The sequence below is a fragment of the Rutilus rutilus genome (assembly GCF_951802725.1).
Source record: "Rutilus rutilus genome assembly, chromosome: 2".
NCBI lineage: Eukaryota > Metazoa > Chordata > Actinopteri > Cypriniformes > Leuciscidae > Rutilus > Rutilus rutilus.
This window is the reverse complement of record NC_140210.1, coordinates 41,555,077-41,572,579: the sequence shown is the minus strand read 5'-3', so window position 1 is coordinate 41,572,579 and position 17,503 is coordinate 41,555,077. Positions and strand designations below refer to the sequence as shown.

At 40.1% G+C, this 17,503-nt stretch overlaps 1 protein-coding gene across 3 annotated transcripts in view; it reads left to right on the top strand.

Annotated features, from left to right (window-relative positions):
* The window catches only part of jag1a (jagged canonical Notch ligand 1a), a 63,869-nt gene that overhangs the window by 19,289 nt on the left and 27,077 nt on the right, over positions 1–17,503 (top strand). The window contains exons 1-2 of one of the 3 annotated variants that reach the window (XM_084396070.1): positions 15,605–15,894; positions 16,232–16,540. In XM_084396070.1, coding sequence (XP_084252196.1) covers positions 15,823–15,894; positions 16,232–16,540 — 381 coding nt within the window. In that variant the 5' untranslated portion in view covers positions 15,605–15,822. Of the gene's footprint in view, positions 1–15,604; positions 15,895–16,231; positions 16,541–17,503 lie in introns of those variants that run through there. The other 2 variants (XM_084396069.1, XM_084396071.1) reach the window with 2 other exon arrangements.

Below are 17,503 nucleotides of genomic sequence, written 5' to 3'. Positions count from 1 at the left end.
TCATGTTATGCAGCACGTTTGGCTTGTGCAAGGACCAATGAGGTTCATTCTCATGTTACACAGCACGTTTGGCTTGAGCAAGGACCAATGAGGGTCATTCTCACGTTACGCAGCACGTTTGGCTTGTGCAAGGACCAATGAGGTTCATTCTCATGTTACGCAGCACGTTTGGCTTGTGCAAGGACCAATGAGGTTCATTCTCATGTTACGCAGCACGTTTGGCTTGTGCAAGGACCAATGAGGTTCATTCTCATGTTACGCAGCACGTTTGGCTTGAGCAAGGACCAATGAGGGTCATTCTCATGTTACGCAGCATGTTTGGCTTGTCCAAGGACCAGTGAGATTCATTCTCATGTTACGCAGCACGTTTAAGCTTCTGCAAGAATCAATGAGGTTCATTCTCATGTTACGCAGCACGTTTGGCTTGTGCAAGGACCAATGAGGTTCATTCTCATGTTACACAGCACGTTTGGCTTGAGCAAGGACCAATGAGGGTCATTCTCATGTTACGCAGCACGTTTGGCTTGTGCAAGGACCAATGAGGTTCATTCTCATGTTACGCAGCACGTTTGGCTTGTGCAAGAACCAATGAGGTTCATTCTCATGTTACACACCACGTTTGGCTTGTGCAAGAACCAATGAGATTCATTCTCATGTTACGCAGCACGTTTGGCTTGTGCAAGGACCAATGAGGTTCATTCTCATGTTACACAGCACGTTTGGCTTGTGCAAGGACCAATGAGGTTCATTCTCATGTTACGCAGCACGTTTGGCTTGTGCAAGGACCAATGAGGGTCATTCTCATGTTACGCAGCACGTTTGGCTTGTGCAAGGACCAATGAGGTTCATTCTCATGTTACGCAGCACGTTTGGCTTGTGCAAGGACCAATGAGGTTCATTCTCATGTTACGCAGCACGTTTGGCTTGTGCAAGAACCAATGAGGTTCATTCTCATGTTACGCACCACGTTTGGCTTGTGCAAGAACCAATGAGATTCATTCTCATGTTACGCAGCACGTTTGGCTTGTGCAAGGACCAATGAGGTTCATTCTCATGTTACACAGCACGTTTGGCTTGTGCAAGGACCAATGAGGTTCATTCTCATGTTACGCAGCACGTTTGGCTTGTGCAAGGACCAATGAGGTTCATTCTCATGTTACGCAGCACGTTTGGCTTGTGCAAGGACCAATGAGGGTCATTCTCATGTTACGCAGCACGTTTGGCTTGTGCAAGGAACAATGAGGTTCATTCTCATGTTACGCAGCACGTTTGGCTTGTGCAAGGACCAGTGAGATTCATTCTCATGTTACGCAGCACGTTTGGCTTGTGCAAGGACCAATGAGGTTCATTCTCATGTTACGCAGCACGTTTGGCTTGTGCAAGAACCAATGAGGTTCATTCTCATGTTACGCAGCACGTTTGGCTTGTGCAAGGACCAATGAGGTTCATTCTCATGTTACGCAGCACGTTTGGCTTGTGCAAGGACCAATGAGGTTCATTCTCATGTTACGCAGCACGTTTGGCTTGTGCAAGAACCAATGAGGTTCATTCTCATGTTACACACCACGTTTGGCTTGTGCAAGAACCAATGAGATTCATTCTCATGTTACGCAGCACGTTTGGCTTGTGCAAGGACCAATGAGATTCATTCTCCTGTTACGCAGCACATTTGGCTTGTGCAAGGACCAATGAGATTCATTCTCCTGTTACGCAGCACATTTGGCTTGTGCAAGGACCAATGAGATTCATTCTCATGTTACGCAGCACGTTTGGCTTGAGCAAGGACCAATGAGATTCATTCTCCTGTTACGCAGCACGTTTGGCTTGTGCAAGGACCAATGAGGTTCATTCTCATGTTACGCAGCACGTTTGGCTTGTGCAAGAACCAATGAGGTTCATTCTCATGTTACACACCACGTTTGGCTTGAGCAAGGACCAATGAGATTCATTCTCCTGTTACGCAGCACGTTTGGCTTGTGCAAGGACCAATGAGGGTCATTCTCATGTTACGCAGCACGTTTGGCTTGTGCAAGGACCAATGAGGTTCATTCTCATGTTACCCAGCACGTTTGGCTTGTGCAAGGACCAATGAGATTCATTCTCATGTTACGCAGCACGTTTGGCTTGTGCAAGGACCAATGAGATTCATTCTCATGTTACGCAGCACGTTTGGATTGTGCAAGGACCAATGAGGGTCATTCTCATGTTACGCAGCACGTTTGGCTTGTGCAAGAACCAATGAGGTTCATTCTCATGTTACGCAGCACGTTTGGCTTGTGCAAGGACCAATGAGGTTCATTCTCATGTTACGCAGCACGTTTGGCTTGTGCAAGAACCAATGAGGTTCATTCTCATGTTACACACCACGTTTGGCTTGAGCAAGGACCAATGAGATTCATTCTCCTGTTACGCAGCACGTTTGGCTTGTGCAAGGACCAATGAGGGTCATTCTCATGTTACGCAGCACGTTTGGCTTGTGCAAGGACCAATGAGGTTCATTCTCATGTTACCCAGCACGTTTGGCTTGTGCAAGGACCAATGAGATTCATTCTCATGTTACGCAGCACGTTTGGCTTGTGCAAGGACCAATGAGATTCATTCTCATGTTACGCAGCACGTTTGGCTTGTGCAAGGACCAATGAGATTCATTCTCATGTTACGCAGCACGTTTGGATTGTGCAAGGACCAATGAGATTCATTCTCATGTTACCCAGCACGTTTGGCTTGTGCAAGGACCAATGAGATTCATTCTCATGTTACGCAGCACGTTTGGCTTGTGCAAGGACCAATGAGATTCATTCTCATGTTACGCAGCACGTTTGGATTGTGCAAGGACCAATGAGGGTCATTCTCATGTTACGCAGCACGTTTGGCTTGTGCAAGAACCAATGAGGTTCATTCTCATGTTACGCAGCACGTTTGGCTTGTGCAAGGACCAATGAGGTTCATTCTCATGTTACGCAGCACGTTTGGCTTGTGCAAGGACCAATGAGGTTCATTCTCATGTTACGCAGCACGTTTGAGCTTCTGCAAGAACCAATGAGATTCATTCTCGTGTTACGCATCACGTTTGGCTTGTGCAAAGACCAATGAGATTCATTCTCCTGTTACGCAGCACATTTGGCTTGTGCAAGGACCAATGAGATTCATTCTCGTGTTACACAGCACGTTTGAGCTTCTGCAAGAACCAATGAGGTTCATTCTCTTGTTACGCAGCACGTTCAAGTTTGGAATGACATGAGGGTACGTAAATGATGACAGAATTTTTATTTTTGGGTGAACTAACCCTTTAATGCTTACTAAATACTATACACTGCCGACTATTTAAAATGTGCAATGTGCTCTGGCAATTCTAGTGCATTACCGTTCAAAAATGTTTGATTGATGCCACTTATGCTCACCAAAGCAGCTTTTATTTGATCATAAAACAGTAATATTGCAAAAAAATTGCTGAAGAATTACCAGCATCCATTTCTCACCTGATAACTAACTAGATATAGCATTTACTGTCAGGATATTTGTGCTGAGAGTAATATTATGATCATTTTATTTAATTTATTTTTCTCTGGTAGTACTAGAAGTATAACAGTGACCTTTGACCTTAGTTATGTGACTGGAAGAGGGTTGCCAGGTCATTAGCCTAGTGAGGCTCAGTGTGCGTACCTGTATGTACGTGAAGTGCACCGAAACTCCACCAAAACCAATATTTACACTCTCAGACGAATTTGTGTTTTAGGCCCACTGAAGTTAGCATGTAGCAACGTAGCAAGAGAAAAGTTCTTAGGCTCTGTTTACACCTGGCAATAAGATATGTTTTGCTCGATCGGATCACAAGTAAACAAGGGAGACATATTTACATTTTCCCGTTAACACCTGGGGTTTTAATCTGTCTTATTGTCCACTTCTGACCACTTCTGTCCTGAGTTATTCGAAGAGTGGGTCTATGGGCAGGTAAATGTATGGGCTTTTTGAGATCTTTCAATCGAATGGACGAAATAAGCTTCCAATAAGACAATGGAAAAACACACGGAGAGCAGCAGCTTCTGTTTCTGCTCTGAGAGCCGCAAAAGCACTCCTAACTCTGTCCCTGAGTGTGTGTTAGAAATCAGGAATGGTGAGAGAACATTGTGCTTGGTACGTTTTTCATCTTCAAACCAAACTTGGGTCTTCAGCTAACAAAGTTTAAATCCCGTCTGGCATACGTGCTTCCCATAATGTTTACGTATTAGGTCAGTAGGCGGAGAGTAGACGGTCTTTTGTGGCTGTTCGAACACATTCGACCACATGAGATTCTACACTACGAAAGCAATCAGGTCGAATGCGTTTTTGACTACCTCTGGAAGTGGTTGAAAGTGGAGAAGCTCAAAACGTTTTAGACCCCGTTTACACCTGTATTTAGCACCTTCCACTTGTGATCTGATCGACCAAAACACATCTTAATACCAGATGTAAACATGCAGGGCCTTAGAGAAAGAGAGGAATTATGAATCATGAATCTTGGTGCTGTTGCACCAGATGTGTGTACAATTCATGGGAGTCGGACAGTTTGAAATCAGTTTTGTGTGTGTGTATTTCTGATTTTCCAACTATTTATTTTGCTGCATTCAAGGACAGATTGCCACATTGTTTAAAAGCAAATGCATTTGCACCCATTTGTGCGCCCATGGTTGGTCTGAAAAGTGCGCGATTTGCGCAATTTGCACGTTACGCCCAAAATACACCCATTACTCATTAAGAGAATAGAGACAACCCTTTCAGACCATGCGCCGGGTGCGCTGTCCTTTTTTCCCGTCGTTAAACTAGCAAAAGTGGAAAAAGTGGATTTGGACACACACGCTTTAGACCATACACTTAGATCGTTAAAACAGGGCCCTTAATCTCTCAAGAATATCTCTCACCTTATAGGTAATATCTTTGTCAAAGTGTGTAATTTCTGTGCCAGAAGCCCCTAACAGAACCACAAAAATACAGTCTGTTTTCAGACAATTTGTTATTTCTGCCATTTGTTGAACAAACCGGTAGTTCCGGTTGTGCTACGGCTTCTCAAATAAACAAATTGCAATTATTTTGTTGCCTCTAGTGCTGCAGAAATTTCACTTCACTTTAGTCACTTAGTCTCCATAAATGTCAATGGATTTTTTTCGCACAGATATGTCATCTGAATATCAAAGCAAACCTTATTTGAATATTTGTGGGGAATGTCAGGGCTAAAATGTTTCAGCTGGATGTGTTTCAACAAGACTATCAAAAAAAAAAAAAAAACCTGCACAATGTTCTTTTTAGGAATATGCTGTGAAATCCAGTTTGTGGGAAACAACTGTTTTGACTTCTTTGGTCAAGAGTGAGTGAGCGAGTGAGTGAGAGTGTGAGTGTGTGAGTGTGTGTATGAGTGAGTGAATGAGTGTGTGTGTGTGTGTGTGTGTGTGTGTGTGTGTGTGTGTGTGTGTGTGTGTGTGTGTGTGTGTGTGTGTGTGTGTGTGTGTGTGTGTGTGTGTGTGTGTGTGTGTGTGTGTGTGTGTGTGTGTGTGTGTGTGTGTGTGTGTGTGTGTGTAATTGAAAACAGCTTTTAGTTTTCTCATGCAAACTGAATTATGGGACGATTTACAGAAAACACAAACACACAACCTATCAACAAAGTGGTGGCCCCAAACACTATAGATTTCAGCTCCATAAATACACGTTTGTCACAGCGGTTGAGTCTCCTTAGTAGATAGATAGATAGATAGATAGATAGATAGACAGACAGACAGACAGACAGACAGACAAACAGATGCTCTGTCTATCTCCTCTCCAGATGTGCTTCTTGAACCTGCTGTAGAAAGAAGAGTGAAATGTTTTCCTGACACATCAGGGATGGAGGAATTCAACTCCCTCACAGGCGCGTGCAGGCTGGATCTCTTCACACACACACAAACACACACACACACACACACACACACACACACACAATAGACCTTTATATGTGACCCTTGGCCACATGGGTCAATATTTTGATATATGAGAATATGAGCTTTCCATTGATGTATGGTTTGTTAGGATAGGACAATATTTGGGCGAGATACAACTATTTGAAAATCTGCAATCTGAGGTTGCAAAAAAATCTAAACATTGAGAAAATCGCCTTTAAAGTTGTCCATTTATGTTGCCGATTGTGCTGCATTCACTCACAAAAATAAATGTTTTATATATTTATGGTAGGAAATGTACTTAATATCCTAATGATTTTTGCCATAAAAGAAAAATCGATAATTTTGACCCATACAATGTTGGCCATTGCCACAAATATACCCGTGCGACTTGTGACCAGTTTTGTGATCCAGGGTCACATATTACCGAATATCTCCTAAGTGCAATGGTTTTAATACTAAGCTAATGATATTTGTTGTAGTAGTCTAACTCTACCCCTACACTTAAACCTCACACAAACCTGCTGATTTAAAGCAAAATGTTCAAATAATGAGGTCCAGCTCACAAACCAGTGGTAAACGGATTATTCGTGAAGACATTTGTGAGCTGGACCTCAGCTCATTTTCAGATTCTATTGACTATCCGCTCACAAATGTTATGTGACTGTCCTGCAAGTGTTGTGTCGAGTAAATCGTTCCTGTTCTTTTCTCTGCTCGTTACTGTTTAATCATGAAAAGCTGGTGTGTGCGTCCCACGGAGCGCAGCTGCACGGCCCGCGGTGCAGGGTCTCGGCTCGAGCTGGGCCCGTGTCCCGCTTCTCTGGGAACGGATGGGAGCATTGCACCAAAACATCTTAAAACAAAACATGGCCTTCGCCGCATGATGTCTTTTTACCAGGTCACAGATTCAGCAAAGTCTCATGGGAACGACACCTGTTGTGAAACAGGCTCAGAGAGCTCACGGCCAAGAGAGGTGGCTGTTGTTATCGGCCTAATGAACACAATTCATATAGCATACAGCTAAAATAACTCAACATTTATGAATATAGGAATAAGATAAAAATGAAATGTATTTCAAAATTATTAAGGCATTTCCCCCTTTTTTTCCCACTAAATTAACACATTTTTAATCATTTTTATAACAATACATAAACAGTCATTTTTACTTAGACATTTGTTGATGAATCACTTTTTGTATATAGAGCAAAACAGTTGGGTCCCAGAAGTAAAAAATCATACACATTTTCTCCAAAGGGAAATAGATTTATAACCATATTTAGGCTATATGTGGTAGGCTATATTTTATATATATAAATCCAACAATCAGGAACGCTGTTAGGAAACAGAATTAGCGACAAAAGGCTATAAGCACGATTAAAACATTACTAATGATGTGATCAAGTATTCATATTTCTATATAGGCCTATCTGAATATTTTTTACTATACTTAAAATAAATATATATTGTTTCTGACTTTATTACATCACTTGCATTGCTTTATGGGATGCATAGTTTATTATTTAATAAAAGTACACAGCCTTGATCTCTTTTCGTCTGTCTGTCTGTCTATAGAGTAATTTATCACTAAATGCACGCACACACACACACACACACACACACACACACACTTGAGATCTCACACATACTTTTCCATTGACTCTTGATCATTGATAACATTAGCATGCCATTTACAAACCAATGATATATGCTTATATATAATGGTTATACTGACACTACATACCATCTTCATTCTGTAATCTGACATACACTCTCAGAAAAAAAGGTACAAAAGCTGTCACTGTGGCGGTACCTTTTCAAAAGGTACACTTTTGTACCTAAAGAGTGCATATTAGTCCCTCAAAGGTACATATTGGTACCAAAAGTGTACATATTAGTTCCAAAAGTGTACATATTAGTACCTAAATGGTACATTTTAGAACCTTTTTGATGGGTACTGTCCCAGTGATATTTAATGATAAAAAGTGTAGGGTGGGACATGATTTATCCATTAGGAATCTTTGAAAGGTGGACGGTACATTCCAGAATGGAGTCAGGTGGTCTATGGGGGAGGTTGAAAAATAATGAGTTAAAAAGTAATGGATCTGTAATGTCAGCCAGAAAGAAAGATTGTGTTAGAGGTGGAGCAATGCAATATTGATTAATCATGTATAATAAGACCATGTGCGTGTATTCAAATGAAGAAAGTAAACAGGGTGCTTGTTGGCATTGATCTATAAGAGGCTAAATATGTAGAAATCAATTAAAAAGTGAGTCGAATGTGTGTTGTGTGTGCCAGTAAAAAAAGTTTTGCCAAATGTGTAAACTTTGAGCTGTATCTGTAATAGTAATCTTTTGTCATACTGGTGCCTTTTTTCTGTTGTTGTCAAATTCAATTCAATTCAATTCAAATTTATTTGTATAGCGCTTTTCACAATACATATTGTTTCAAAGCAGCTTTACAGAAAGTGCATTTCAGAAATGTACATAGAGAAATACAGTTAGTTAATCATGTATTGATTTAGGGCATAAACATCGCCCGCGTCGAGTCGTCTCAACTGTAGTATAAAATGTAAGTATTATGTGAATGCCTGGCTGAAGAGATGCGTCTTTAATCTAGTTTTAAACTGGGACAGCGAGTCTGAGCCTCGAACAATATCAGGAAGGCCATTCCACAGTTTAGGAGCTAAATGTGAAAAAGCTCTCCCTCCTTTAGTGGACTTAGATATCCTAGGAATGACCAGAAGCCTCGAATTTAGTGATCTTAAACAGCGCGATGGATTGTAGGGCGATAGAAGTTCCGTTAAATACACGGGAGCTAAACCATTTAGGGCTTTATAGGTCAGTAGCAATACTTTGTAATTGATACGGAACTTTATAGGTAACCAATGTAGAGACGACAGAATTGGTGTTATATGATCGTATTTTCTTGATCTAGTAAGAACTCTAGCGGCGGCATTTTGGACTAACTGTAGCTTGTTTATTGAGGATGCAGGACAACCAGCTAATAAAGCATTACAGTAATCTAGTCTCGAGGTCATGAATGCATGAACTAACTTTTCTGCATCAGAAACAGATAGCATGTTACGTAGCTTAGCAATGTTTCTAAGGTGGAAAAAGGCTGTTCTTGTAACATATGAAATATGATTTTCAAAAGACAAGTTGCGGTCTAATATAACACCCAGGTCTTTTACTGTAGAGGATAAAGTAACAGGACACCCTTCTAAATTAAAGTTGTATTGTAAGAGGTTTTGTGGGCAGTTTTTTGGACTAATAAGTAATACCTCCGTTTTATCTGAATTTAATAGCAGAAAATTACATGTCATCCAGTATTTTATATCTTTAACACACTCTGTTAATTTAGATAATTTAGCGTTTTCATCTGGTCGTGATGAAATATATAATTGAGTGTCATCAGCATAACAGTGGAAATTAATTCCATGTTTTCTTATAATATTACCAAGTGGCAGCATATATATTGAGAATAGCAGAGGGCCTAACACAGATCCTTGCGGTACACCGTAGTTTACTGACGTTATCTTCGATTTTTCCCCATTTACGCAGACAAAATGGTAACGGTCTGATAAGTACGATCTAAACCAGTTTAATGCCTGTCCCTGAACACCAGTGTAGTTTTGTAGTCGGTCTAAGAGTATTGTGTGATCTATAGTATCGAACGCAGCACTAAGATCAAGTAAAACTAGTATTGAGATACAGCCTTGGTCAGAAGCTAGAAGTAAATCATTTGTAATTTTAACAAGCGCAGTTTCAGTGCTATGGTGCGGCCTGAATCCTGACTGAAACTTTTCATAGATATCATTTTCTTGCAAGAAAGAGCACAGTTGAGCGGACACCACTTTTTCTAGTATTTTAGACATAAATGGAAGATTTGAAATGGGTCTGTAATTTGCTAGGTTATTATGATCTAATTGTGGTTTCTTAATAAGAGGTTTTATAACTGCCAACTTGAATATTCTTGGAACATGACCTAAGGATAAAGACGAGTTAATAATATTGAGAAGAGGCTCTTCCACTACAGGTAACACTTGTTTCAGTAGTTTAGTTGGTATTGGATCTAATAAACACGTTGTTGGTTTAGATGCAATGATAAGTTTATTTAACTCTTCCTGTCCTATAGTAATTTCTCAAATGTCTTTTGTGTTTTCTTAACTATTGTATCTGTGGAAATTCACAGCGTTACATTTCTCAGCTTTGCCATTTCTTTTATTCTTGTGAATCTTATCTGTAACAAAGGTATGTGTGAGAAAATGTCCTTAAACACTTGTTGAAGACAAACTCCATTACTTCAATGTCGATTATTACAGCACAGCTATAAACAGACAACTGTAGAAACTGCAACAATTTTTCATTTAAGACAATGACAACATCTGGCTTAACTCGGAGAGATTTGAAATGTGTTCATCATGTTGTCCAGTTGTAAGTATTTACAGTGTCTGGCTTGCGTTGAGCTATTTAATCTTCAGAAAACAAAGAAAGAGTTGCAATTAGCTGCGTTTTCCCTTCAAACAAACTCTTTCCTCAAAGCTTTCCTCAGCACGCACACAAACATTTTGAGACCAAGATGCAACATGGCTTAGCAGACGAGTGGAAGACTTGTCATTTCCGTCAGGCCCTTATACAGATTCTTATTCATAGTTTATTGTCTGAGAGCTGATGAAACTCAACCATGTTCATTTAAAGGGGCTATATGTAGAATTCTGGAACACTTGTTATTAGCGACACCGGTGGCCATTAAGTGAACTGCAGCCAGAAACGTATTCCTCGTGCTCGTATTCGTACACGTAACGTACAAGAGATTGAAAGTACTTCTAGGCCCCGATATACTCACAGCGAAGTTCTTTTTCATTCTTTGCTTAAAGTAAAAAGAAGTTGGAAATACGTTTAACGCGATATACTGTTAACAGGGTTCTCAAGTCTCACGCATTGGCCGTGAGACACACGCAATTCAGCCAGTTCACACGCTCACACGCCACACCGTGCATTTCTCACGCTGAAAAGGCAATGCCAACCAAGTTGTCCTGCAAGCTTTATATATAACATTGTAAACGAGGCGCAGGCACAAGTTTCCTGCCGCCAGCGCGTTATCTCGGCCAGATTGCGTTCGTTACAAGGCAACATAGATGCGCGAACACACGGAAGTTGACGGAACACTCTCGGCCACCGTACGTTCGTTACTAGGTAACCAACAACATCGCGCGAACACACGTCGTGATGGAGAAGGCAAGTTGGAAGAAAGCTCGTCTAACAATTTTATGCTAGAACATTTAATATATAACCCATCGTATACATTATTATTGACGCAGTCAAAAACTCTACAACTACTTTACAACCAGGCCAGAAGCTTTGGCTCAGTTTGGCTAGCTTACGTTATCTGAAACTAAGGGAAATGTTAGTGGGTATGGGAAGGAATAAAGATGTATTTCTTCATTTAATTTTAAATTATATATTATACTGTATTAATAGCTGTCTTTCTCATTACATTAAGGCTACATGTATTAAAGTAGAGTGTTCTGGGTAATATATTATATCCTATCAAAACATATAGCCTAGTACATTAATCATTGCCATTGCATTTGTATTTTTCAAAGATGTCAGGGAAAAAGCAAAAAGATTATTTTATCATTCTGGGCACCAAAGGGTAAGCCCCCTAAAAAGGTTGCCAGATTAGAGGAGGAGACAGTGGAAGAGGTGGTGGCAGAGACGGTGGAGAAGACACCAAGATTTTTTTTTCCAAACTGTTTGGAGCAATTTGTTATATTTTTGTATATTTGTAATTTTGAAATATAACATTAAAGAGTATATTTGATGTGATGAATTGCTCTGTCATTTATCAGATCTACCAATTGTTATAATTTCAATTTGTGCTGGTTAATTATTGTCATGATATGAGGCAAGACACGAGTCGTGAGTCGTATAAAGAGAGTTTATTTAGCTACAGTACGGAGTAACGTAAACCATGCATTGGACTCCATCAATCATAATAATAATACAGAGTCCCCTAGTGGTTAGCATACCCAAACTACGGTAGTTTAACATGGACAAAAGACAATCTCACAACAATAATGAACAATGGGTAAAATTGGGGGCGGGGCTCCATTAGGGCTCCTCCCCTAACCGCATGTGATCTCACTCCAAGCTTTTGATCAAACTTGAGAACCCTGTGTTAATGATCATACTAGCAGCGTCCACTGCTGAAAGTGACGTTTAGATGTAAATATGTGCTGCGCGCTTTCCCTTTTAACAACAAAATTAACACACAACAAGAATGACAGCTGTGAGAAAACAGCAGTTAAGAACGCATCTGATAGCGATATGTTTGCACAAGCTCTGCAATTCACTAATGAACGAACACCACTAACCACTCGGTGAGTTGCACAGTTTTGAAAACGAACGTTAAGGGTTGTTTTAAGGACATGTTCGTGCGTTCCCACAGACAGCCACTCTGAAGCGGTCAAAGGCGATTCTAAAAGAGTCAAAAAGTCGAGACAGGACCCATCGTCAAAATTTCTGTGTCCACCACTCTAGTTCATCCAAAACAAACTACAAAACAGACTCAAGGTGTTAAATACCGGAATTATCCTTAAAGGATGAGTTAAGTAAAACTGCACAGTTATGATAGTTGATTACAAAGTATATTTAATGGGTAGATATGTAAAAAAATAAATAATAATAATTTACAGTGTGGACAACTGTGGACAGAGGTCATGTAACCATATAATAAATAATGAGAATTTTGATAAGATTTATGCTCAAATATAAATATACATAAAAAGAAGCATGTATATTTTATATATCTATGTAATATTTTATATATAAATGTATATAATAATATGTATGTATATATATATATATATATATATATATATATATATACATATATATATATCATGTTTTAAGATATTTTATTGGAAAAAATTACAACAATGCTGATGAAGGAAATTATTTTTGCAGTGGGTGTCTGTGAGAAATCCGAAGGACAGATGAAGCGTTGCAGATATAATATGTAACAATAGTTGCTCATTAAGTCTCCTTTTTTTTCTCACTGACAAGTTTCGCAACGTCGCTCCTGCAGGGAAATGACACACAGGTCAGAGCAAGAAAGGAGAAGAGAGGCTGTGGGAACTTCTGCTCGTACACAAACACACACGCACACAAACACAAGCCGAGCACGGCGTTACTGTAAAACATCCCAGTTATGAATGATCAATCTACGAAAACTAAGTCAAAGGTAATGAGATGAATAAACAAACATGCAAATAAACAAAACCACAGACTGATAACAATTTTCTCACGAGGGTGTGGAAACCCTTGCCATCGGTCACGCATGAATAGACAAGGCATGAAGATACAGGAAAGTAAAACTGGTTGTCTCATGAAGCGTAAGGGGAAAGAGTAACATGGGCTACTGGCGGCTTGACAGCGTATCAATGCTTGCGGCTACAGGCCTGTTGGGATGTCAGTTTTGGTAAATCGTGGTTGAGGCGCTATGATGTCACTGCATTTATGGGTTCTGAGGAATTGGGAGATTGTGAGATTCCTCAAAGACACCTGGATCTCTTTAGTTTTTTGAGTAGGTTTGTGAGTGTCAACACACTGCAGTATCACAGCTCAATTGTTTCTCGACCACAAAGGGGAATGGAACAGATTTCAATATGCCAACAAACAACCTTCACATTTTGCTTCTGTAATCCACAATATAGTTTAAAGTGAAACAGCCTTTTTGAGAAAAGAAAGACTGGAAAATTGGAATAACATCAATTTTGAACTTTCTCTTCATCAAAAAAATCACAGTTTCTACAAAAATATTAAGCATCACAACTGTTTTCAACATTGATAATAATCAGAAATGTTTCTTGAGCATCAAATCATCATATCAGAATAATTTCTGAGGGATCATGTGACACTGAAGACTGGAGTAATGATGCTGAAAATTCAGCTTTGCCATCAGAGGAATAAATTACATTTTACAATATATTTAAATAGAAAAAAAGTTATTTGAAATTGTATTAATATTTCACAATATTTTTGATTTTTGATCAAATATGTGCAGTCTTGGTGCAGAAGAAGTCGTCAAATGAACTTACTGAACTGTGTTTACTTGTTCGTGAGATAATCACGTGTTTTGAATGTGTGGTTGAATCATACCTGCTTTCTTGATTATCAATGTAATGTAGTTCATTCCATCCAACAGAGGCGGAGGGGGCGTGTCCTAAAGAAAGGGGGCGTGTCCCAGAGGAAGGGGGCGGGCAGCTCCTGTTTAGGCCTGTACCATAATCTATTCATGACCGTTCTTTAAGGAGAGTGAGACCCAGCTGCTCTAATTTAAAAATAAAGACCCCCACCTTTATCAGCCCCTCCTTCCTCCATCTCTATTTCACAGGAGATTCCCCTTTTCTTCTCCATCCCCCCCTATTCCTGTCATGTTCTTTTCATTAGGGACTCCTCAAGCACGGACTGGGAGATGATTAACCGCTTCACGTTTAGCTTTGAAAAGAGCAGTTTGTCGTCCCGAGAAAGAGCCGTCTCCGACCAGCTGCCATTACAGGCATGAAAAGACTGAGGCTGTTTCTGTGGCAAAAACAATGGAGAGCTAGCAGTGGCCCTGTGTGGTGATATTCATGGTTCTTGCTCATGAATAATATATGCATAATAACAGGACTGTCACAATGGCAACTTGTACCGAAATGTGTAGCGAATGAACCTCATTAGAATGCAATCAAGTGAAGTATAGGCCTACCGAAAATGCAATGAGGCAGAGACACCAGGAAGGAAGGTCAGAGAGCGATGCCTAATACGATTCAGAATGACAGTCTCTGGCATGCTGATACGCAGATAAGGCTCATGGGAATAAACTGTCAGAAATCATGGGTATGCTGTCTGAGTTGTGGTAAACCTAGACAGGACAGACACCAGTTTTAATTTTACCTGAATGAAGATGACGCTTTGAGGGATAGACGTTGAATGGATTGTCCTTGGTGTTGATTGTTGAGACAATGAAACGTTAAAAATATGTCTTTCTAGTGGAGAAAAATCATGGGTTGCAAAAATGGTCATAATCATAATAAATTATTATAATCTTAATGGAACAAGGGAATGGACCATTTAGTGTATGTGATTCATATATATAAAAAAATGCTTAAATTTAAGTTTAAGATTTATTCAAAATGTTTTATTAAGCTCTAGTTTTTTTTACTCATTTGATATTCTTAATTCATATAATGAATATTTAAGGATTATTCAATTCATTTTGATGGAATTTTACTATTAATTGAAATGCGTAAATCTTGAAAAAAGGCTTACATTTTTTGGGGAGAAAACATGGGCTGTAACAAAATTATGTCACAGCAAATACAAATTAAATGACTATATATATATATATATATATAATATTTTAATTTATTTATTCTAAATTTCTATAGTATAAAGTCTTGTATAGGCTATACAAATTTTCCAAAGTAAACTTTTTATTTTATTTTTCAATCCTCATACCATTAGTTTTCGATTTAATAATTAACTCTTTTTTTTTTCAAAATAATTGGTCGACGAAAATTGCTTTAGAAAACAAGGTGGATGTTATTTCCACCCATAGCCCCGCCCACTCATGAATATGTAAGCATCCCAAGTGCCGGCCCCGCCCCTCCTCCGTGAACGCGCTGTATAGATGGAGCGTTCGCTCAGTCGCATTCGCAGCTTTTCCTCTCCAGCCCGTGGGCATTGTTGTAAAAACAGAAGGACAATACAAGAATAGAGTGGAGTATAATAGAGCCTCTAAAGGGGCATCAGGGAATCTGTCCTCTATTGGATCTGAGCGGCTCAGTCCTCGTGCATGAGGCACTATATGAGAGCCGTGTGTCGGATGAACGTGTAGTTTCACAGCGAACAGACAGACAGAGGAGGCATGATTCTGAGACGGAGTCCAAGTTTTGCGGTGCTGTCCGTTCATGTGCTTTTGCGGTGCCTGTGGATGCGGGTACGTGCGGTTTGGCTTTTTTTTTTTTTTTTTTTTATGTGACATGTGATGGTGCCATCAGAACATTTACACTGAAATAGATTTGAAACCAAGATGTAGCTAGTAGTTTCGCAGTTTTTCTTGGATCTCACATTTTGCTTCAAACTTTTACGTTTTTTTTTAAAAAGCTTTTAAGGTTCACAGATTTTGATTCTTTATGCACACAACATCTGGAAGAAAAAAACTAAACATTTTTGGCACTTGCGCATAGATAATGTATAGATAGATAGATGGATTTAATCCACATGTCAAAGATGTTGACACTAATATTAACTGTTTTGCGTATTTTTCGTTCCAGGTATGTCAGGCATCGGGGCATTTTGAGATGCAGGTCCTGTCCGTGCAGAACGTAAACGGGGAGCTGCAGAACGGCGCGTGCTGTGACGGTGCGCGCGCCGCGTTGGACCGCACATGCACGGCGGACGAGTGCGATACGTTTTTCCGCGTGTGTTTGAAGGAGTATCAGTCGCGGGTGTCTTCGGGAGGCCCGTGCAGTTACGGAAGCGGATCTACTCCCGTTATCGGTGGGAATACTTTTTCTGTCAAGCCCCTCGACAACACGAACGATAAATCCAGGATTGTGCTGCCCTTCAGTTTCGCGTGGCCGGTGAGTTGAAAATGCTGTTTTGTTAGCAAACACGTTGGGAAATCATAATCTGATTAAACAAGTCGGCTAAACATAGGATTACGGGAGACCGGGGCTAGTTGTCACACTCTTTAGTGCAGTAAATATTTATCACGGTGGGTTTACGTGTGAAAGTCAGTTTGTGTATAGACTATTTGCTACAGAACATCCACACTGTTAATGGTCATGAAAAAAGTTTTTGTGACAACATGCCTCCAATACCGGGTCATGAAGCTCTCTGTGACAACTTGCCCCGGTCTTCCCCTCGCCTTACCCTTTCCAAGAGGCATCCAGCATCGCATTCTGTTTGTAAACACACACTCGACATTTCCCAGGAGCTGTTGTTTTGTGAGAGCCGGTTCTGGCCCCGTTCACGTGCTCTGTGCCATGGCATTCCTGTATGGTGACGCTCAGGTTGGACAGGGGTCTTGTGTTACCCCACCCTAGCCGGCCCACTCCACCAGTATCCTCTCAAAATAGCAAGACAATGCGTTATTAAACACCTGAGTTTATCTCCAGCACCTACTGATGGACAATCAGAGGCTGTTTTGCACACAATGGCCACAGGAAACTGCTTTAGATATCTAGTCAGAGCCACCATTGATCATTTAAGGGGGAGGGTTATCTTTCAATCTCTGTGTCTCTTAATGAAACCAAGTGAGCTGCCTATACCTAGACAGCATTTCTGGGCACCATAGGTGTCCTCCTTGTCCAAATCGTGTCTATGATGCTGGTAAATGAATGGTCCATAGGTTTTGAAACACATTCAGTAATTCGACCTTCAAAGCATGCATTCACATATAAGGTGGCCAATTCTGATATGGATGGACAGAGTGGACTATATAATGCTGTATGAGGAAATAAAACATTACAATTCAATCACAGCAAATGATTAAATCAATACTGCAAAATATTTACTTGAAATTCACAAGAAAGCATTGTTAT